Source organism: Typopeltis vanoorti, chromosome 5, assembly GCF_054136105.1.
Source record: "Typopeltis vanoorti isolate ZY-2024b chromosome 5, IOZ_Tvanoo_1.0, whole genome shotgun sequence".
NCBI classification, from domain to species: domain Eukaryota; kingdom Metazoa; phylum Arthropoda; class Arachnida; order Uropygi; family Thelyphonidae; genus Typopeltis; species Typopeltis vanoorti.
The window spans coordinates 119,379,340-119,386,796 of NC_143553.1; the positions used below are offsets into that span (position 1 = coordinate 119,379,340).

The 7,457-nt window shown below is 32.4% G+C and overlaps 1 protein-coding gene across 2 annotated transcripts in view; it reads left to right on the top strand.

Annotated features, from left to right (window-relative positions):
• The window catches only part of LOC150106757 (ankyrin repeat and SAM domain-containing protein 3-like), a 204,436-nt gene extending 199,399 nt beyond the window's left edge, over nt 1-5,037 (top strand). For both annotated transcript variants that reach the window (XM_090393314.1, XM_090393315.1), the window contains exon 12: nt 1,135-5,037. In XM_090393314.1, coding sequence (XP_090249440.1) covers nt 1,135-1,384 — 250 coding nt within the window. In that variant the 3' untranslated portion in view covers nt 1,385-5,037. The remainder of the gene's footprint in view (nt 1-1,134) is intronic.
• Nucleotides 5,038-7,457: the final 2,420 nt, after the last annotated feature.

Genomic DNA, 7,457 nt, shown 5'->3' on the forward strand with positions numbered 1-7,457 from the left:
ATAGGGGTGGGAATAGTGTTGGACAGAAGTTACGGCCAATTGCTTTGGTGAGAGACCAAAAGGCTCGGCTGCCGTTTGGACAGGCTGCTAGTTTCCTGCTTTTTGCTCTTTCGAACTCTGTTTTGGAAGAGTTGATTTTTTTTTTTTTTTTTGCATCTATTATGGGCTTCGGTGTAAGCCTTGAAAGAGGATGAGGTTCTTGATTTCGGTGAGTTGTGGTATGTCTGGTGTTTCATCTCTACAGCCTTGGCACATCTTTTGGAGAACCAGGGTTTCGTTAGGGAGTGGCAGTTCAGAGTGCTGTGCGGAATATATGTATTCATGCTGGTGAGGATTACTTTGGTAATAAGCTCGGTGAATGTGTTTGGGTTGGAAGGCCGGAAGCAATAGTTCAACCATGGGAATGTGCCATAGAAGTTGCAGAGGCTGTCCCACTTGGCACTGTTAGAGTGCCAAATTGCTCTTGTATGGGAGTGTCTGTGTAAACGTTGTTGCATGGGGGAAGGAGATGAGCACTAGGTTGTGGTCAGAATTGCCCAGGGGGCTTACTACTTTCACTGTGTATTTGGAGGGGTCATTGGTGAGGAAAAGATTTAGGGTGTTTGGGGAGTGGTTTGGGTTATCTGGTATTCTGGTTGGCATCTGGACAAGTTGTGTAAGGTCGTTAGTGATGGCAAATGTTTTGGCATCTCTGCCTGCAAGATGTGTACAACTGGAGGAGGAAAGCCGGTTAGTGTTGTGGATGTTAAGAGTGATACAATAATTTGTCTAAACCTGATAATGAACTTTAATATATGTTGACTATTATACTGAACTTGGTACTTCAAACTTGACATCGAATCGTCTTTGGATTGATCCTCACAACAGTGATTTATTTTTAAATACTTTTTTATTAAGGTGGTGATAATTTTAAAGTTTTTAAATTTGAATATTTAAACTAGGTCAAACAAACAAAAATCATTGGACATTGAAAGCAACATTTGTTTAGTAGCTATTAAATTATAGCACATTTTGTTTTGTAAATTATTAATACACCTGGCTTGATAATGTGTATAGGTAGTTTATTTATATCCTACTTAATGTGAAAAAAAAAATTGTATAGAACAATACTTAAATTTGCTTTTTATGTTTTAGGGATGCTGGTATTAGCATGCATCAACTGCTCAGTGAAGATATTCAAGCTGCCACTGGGGTGACTCAGTATAATTGGATTTCAGATGACTCAGAGAACAGAAAGAGAAGGATGAATGAAATTATTAGTTACCTAGATAATATAGCCACAGAAATTTCTGGACAATTAGCTTTGTTAATGCATAATATAAATAGGCAACAGCGACCAAAAATGACATATACTCCTGAAAATGACTGTCTTTCTGCCCAGTAGTAGTAGAAAAAAGAGGGATTGAATCCAGTTGTTCTAAGTCTGAACTTTAGTGTTAAAGTAGCACTAAAGTGAATCCAAAGATTCTAGTGCCAAAACTTATTGATGTATATTTTTTGTACAATTTTTATTATGCTGAAATATCAAAGGTGCCTTTTTTTAAGACCAAAGACTATTTTAAGTCATTTTATAGAGATATTTACAGAGTTTTTTGTATATAATGTTTTACTGATGACATTGAGAAGCATTTATTTTGGCCTCACATTCAAGGAGATGTATTCCACGTTAAATTTTGGACTGTTGTGTAATTATTATATGAAAGTATTATGTATGCAAGGCAGATGTTACCTGGGCACATTTGAAACAAGATCAAAATAAGTTAACTAGTTAACCTAAATGCAGTGCTGTGCATAAGTCCTGCACCTCTTTTCTTTGTTGTTCTGATTATATACTTAATGTTCACTTTATTTAAATACATAAATTATATATTTTGAAAATGAAATTTTTCTGATAATTCTCTTGTAAGCTGCTTTGATACTGATACTACACATATATAATTGAAAATTTAAGGACTATAAAGGGAACTTAAAACATCTAATAATTTCATACTGTTTGAAACAGTTAAGTATTTTATTTTAAAATTTTAACATTTTTCCCCCATCTCAACCATAAAATTGTTACTCTGGTTTTTTTGCTGCTCCTATACATTAAAAACTAGTGAATATTAGATACATGATTAGAATGTGGGCGAGAACTATCTTTGTTATTTGGAATGCAGGAAGTTGGAAACACTGATTTGAAAGGGTGAATTTGTTTAATGATGCAGTAATTTTATTGCTATTAAACTACACAAACTTATTCGATTTAGAAACCACATCCCTAGAATTGTTAAAGAACTGCAATATTAAAGTTTGTTGTTGTACTGCAAAAATTACATTGTTTGAATTCATAGACATGACATTAATAATGTTTGCAATATGGGATAACAAACACTTCATAATTAATAAAACAATACTGTATTCATTTAGACTAGTTAAACTGGGAAGATTTTTCATTTAAATTTAAGATACTATTCTAGCAGTAGAAGTTTAATTTTTTCAGATATTAAATGATTTATCTGAATACTGCAGTAACCTACTCTAGATGAATGTCAAATCATATATGTTTAGTCCAAATTATTTCTAATATCATTAATTGCAATGTACTTTGCACTTTATTTCATATTTTTTAACATTTGGTTGACATGCAGTTTAGCTATGATATTTGGAAGATATTCTGTTTTGATTATTCCTAATTATCAAGAAATCAGACTTTTCTGAACTATTCACAGAACTCATGATATTAATTAGTCTTATAAAAGTTGTCTATATACATAAAATTATATACTTATTTAAATTTTATTAAACTCACTATATAAGCTTAATTTAATTCTGAGAACAAACAAACCATTAGCATTTGTCAGCATGCTTGTTTACAAGTATGTCAAGTTTATCAGTATGCAAATAAAAGGAAGTGCTAATGAAGCATGCACAGCTTCATTAGAATATATATATAAATATGTCAAGTTTATCAGTATGCAAATAAAAGGAGGTGTTAATTTATAAGCATTCACAGCTTCATTAGAAGGATATATATCAATAAAACTATTTTAACAGCCATATAAAGTTGAAATCATGATTGGTACTAAATGATCACTAGTTTTCTTTAATTTAGCTATTTCAGAATTGGCTATGATGACTGAATGAAAAATCTTTTTATAATTAAGTGTTAAAACTGTTAATTCTTATAATTTAAAAAGTAGTGATTGATAAGTATGGCTCAAATGGATTTTGAAAATAGCTGGTATCTGATCATTATGGAATTAATAAGTACTTAATCATATAGTTATTTATTAACTATGAATGAATGAATGTTTGATGCTTACATATAGCATCTTCAAGTTACATATAATTACATAGCCACAGAATTATTTTATATAAACATGTGACATTTCTTTTGAAAATTATTTGGCTCTAATTCAGTAATACTTTATTTCATTTATTCAATCACATCTAGAATATGATTTTATATTCTGTTATCTGACCATACCTAATATTATTCCCAGATTTAATTGCTATCAGTAGCATATTAAATTGACTATATGTAGTCTATTATAAGTTAATCAAAGAGAGTGCTGCTGTTATAGTAACATTCTGCTTGCTGCATCTATATAATTCTATAAACACTCTTATATCATTAAGTGTATATTTATGCCAAAGTTTTGAAATATTTGTTTTGGCCTTTAAGTTAGAAACAGGGGATTTGATAAATGATTTCATAATAATAATAATAATAAAATGATATTAAGAAATGCAGAAAATTGTAAAGGCATTTAGTTTGCAGCATGATCAATGCCACACTAATTTATATGTGACAAATCTCAACATATATTTTTCTGGAGTTCAGTGCATTTGGTAATTATACGTGAATTTTGTATTTGGTATTGTTTAATTTTGATATCAGCATTTGAATTTTTTGAGCAGCTGAAATTAATTAAAAGATTTATCTGAAGTCGATATTCATTAATAGCTGTTGTACATTATAGCTAATTTCACTTAAAGGCTTTTAAATTACAGCATTTAGATCATTCCACACATTTGATTTCATAAAGAAAAATACATAAGAATGTTTCTTATATGAGGAATTAAATTCTTGTGTTCACACATCCCACCAAGAGGATAAGTGCTTAATGAAATACAAATAAATTTATAATTTTAACAAAATTCACACACCCACATATACTATTGAATCTCCCATGCTTTATTTTTTTAAATTTTTAAATCTCACTTTTTAAATTGAATTGAGGACTTTATTTTCTAGTATGCCATATGTTGATTATGCTAGACATATTTTGACATTATTAGTCTTCATAATATAACTGTTTATACAACAGTTTCTCAGGATTTTTTTGATACTTCGGCAAACAAAATTTAACAGATGTTTAAATGCACTGTATAAGTAAACTAGGATATATAATGCAAATTAATACAACTGAATTCTAAATATGAATATTAAAAACTAGAGGATATTTTATTTTTGTGTTCTTAGCCATGTAATCTCATGCAGTGGTGATCATTAGAATACAGCTTTTCCGTTTTCTATTTAGGAAATTTTGTTTTTCTATTAAAAATGATTAAAATGCTGTATTTAATATATTAATTTATAAAAATCACTGTATATGCCAGTAAAGGATATACTAATCCGTTATAGTTAAAAGCTTATGTTAATGTGTATTTTGTTTCTAAGAAAGATCTGCATATACAAACTTTTCTCCATTTATGTTTTGAAATTGACTGGCTTGACTCTTCTATTTTGATTTTATGTGAAAAATGTGCTACCTTCCACTAGTCAATAAGTGGAATATAGTAGACATGTATACATTATACACAACGCACATAAATGCACTTGCAATACTATAGCCCTCCATTGAGTATGTTGCAAAAAAAGCTGTCTAGCTTTATGGTATCCTAGTCTACATTACCAAAATAATGGAAGGAATTTATCTGAAAATAATGTACTAAATAAGTACCTGTATTTTGAGCATTGACTGTGCTTTGCTGTTCTTAAATTTCTGAAACGTTTAGGAAAGAATAAATAAATAAAACAATCTTTTTAAACGATTAGTTCATGATTTTCTTTGAGTATTTTAGACTTAATAATTCAAAGATAATTTTAATAACTAACAAAATAAAAGAGAAATTCCTTGAACACTTTGTAATGTAAATAAGGTAAAGAAAATGAAATTTTGTTTTCTTGAGTGACCATAAATTGAGGTGGCAATCAATTCATTTGGTATTGGTTATCACTTTTACATGGATATTTTTTGAGATTGGCTCAAGTTTCATGATAACTTTATCAAAGATTTGGGACTGCATACCCAAAATGTTTGCATTGTGACATAGAATAAATTGTTTTGCTTGAACAGAACTATTATGATCCTCATGTCTGCTGCAGTATAAAAACGTAGCATTATATACTGGAAGAGCTGGATATGCAGTTGAGCATTAGTTGCGATCATGAGAAAAGTGTTGAGTGTTTCTATCTCTGATATAGTTGCTCATGATCCACAATAGTTAGTATACATAAAAATGGTACAAACAGTTGATAAATAACATTGCAGTGAATGTTATAACAGCCACTGTAGTGCAATTGGAAGAATAGCAGAACATTGTGCCCTTTGATTGGAAAAGACCTGGGTTTGATTCTTGTCGTGATGAGGGGAATCCTTATATGGGATTTTTTAGTTGAAGGTGAGTTAGCTGACCTCATACAGTGGCAAGGTTTTTTCCTCCCAGAAACTTGGATTTTTCCATTCTGAGTACAGACAAATAGGCCTTCAGAACACATGCAATTTACTGACAAAAAAACTTGTTGGTGACGATGGATGATAGATGCCGTTGATGGTAGTAGTATTGTAGTTGGAGAATTGAGTAGTAGTGGAGTGGATGAGATGTATTTAGTGAAGTAGAGTAGGGTGCCCTCCCACGATGAGTCCTTGGACTCCCTGGGGGTGTCACTTAATAATAACAACATGGTTACCAAAGGTTTACCAGACACCATTTCTTTATCAAGCCACTTTGAACGTGATGTCAACACCACATCTATTGGACACTCCTAGAGAGAGAAAGATGCACACAAGCAAAAGAATGTATGGGGCACAATTTCTGCCATCCAAGCTAGTGAATGTTATGTATTATATGGGGCATGTTGTGCTGTTCAGAATTAAGGAGCCCTGTTGCATTATCAACAACAACTTGTGTGGCTTACTTGGCAAATTACATGTATCCTACTATGTTGCACTTGTTCACAGACCGATTCATTATTCCAGATTGATAATGCTTAGATTTATATCAGCAGACAGTGACTATCTTGAATGGCCAGCAATTTTATTGGCTTTGAATCCATTCAGATATCTTATGAGATGTTCTTAAACATGCTATGAAAAATGAGATACTGGAAACCACCCTCCCCTCCTATTCAGGAACTGTTTTGCAGACACTCCATCATTATACATCTATTAGTCATGGCAATTACAGACTATTATCCATGCAAAACATGATGGCTTATTAGACAGGTGATCATATTCAGTGTTATATCAGTACAGATTATGAAGGAAGGAAGGAATTCAAAAGTCAAATTATTGCATTTACACAGTATAACGTCTGGTTGAACTTAGATTTTAGTAGGTTCACAGTCCTGCTCATGGCTATTTAGATCAGATTGTATCACACCATTGTATCTGGAGTATATATCTTTTTTGCTTGAAATTTTCCTTGTTAATAGATTTGTGGATTACATATCTCATTTTCCTTTTACTCTCTTTTACCTTGCAGTGTCGAGGGTTTATTAATCATCGGACCTCAAACTGTTCACAGGATAAGGTGGTCAGCCCTATGCACCAGTATATCCTATGTCTGTAGTGTTGAGTTCTCAAGGCTGGTTTGCCTGCTTTGCGGGATGAAAAACCCCAGGATAAACTGGGGAGAAACTTACTGTCCATGCCCAAGACCGACTAACTTGGCTATGGCTGAGGAAGATCCTTCAGCTCCTCACGTCACCAGCAGGAATCGAACCTAGGACACTCCTTCCCCAGGCATATGTTTGCGAAGTGCACAGCCACTAGGCTAACCGTGCAGACCATCTACATGTATGTGGATTACACATACATGCCGATAAAGACTGGAAGATTTCTAAACTTGCTTACAAGGCTGCCTGTATCTTTCGAATTTGAGACCCAAACCTTAGGCCCTAAGATTAGCTGTAATTTGTTAAAACATTACATTTTAAAGTCCAATAGGCTGTCAAATTGTTAATATAAGTGCATCATGTTGCCAAGGGTATTGGAAACTGCACAGTGGAAACAATACAGAGAGAATGCATTGCATTCTCTTTGCATGCTATCAGATGGCATTCTAAGAAGTATGCGTTAACTGAGACACCAGTGAATATCATTTAATTGGAACTTAAATGGCATACTGGATGCAGTGCTACTTATAACAAGCTGGATTCTGGAAATGGTTACTTTGTTGTGATTAAA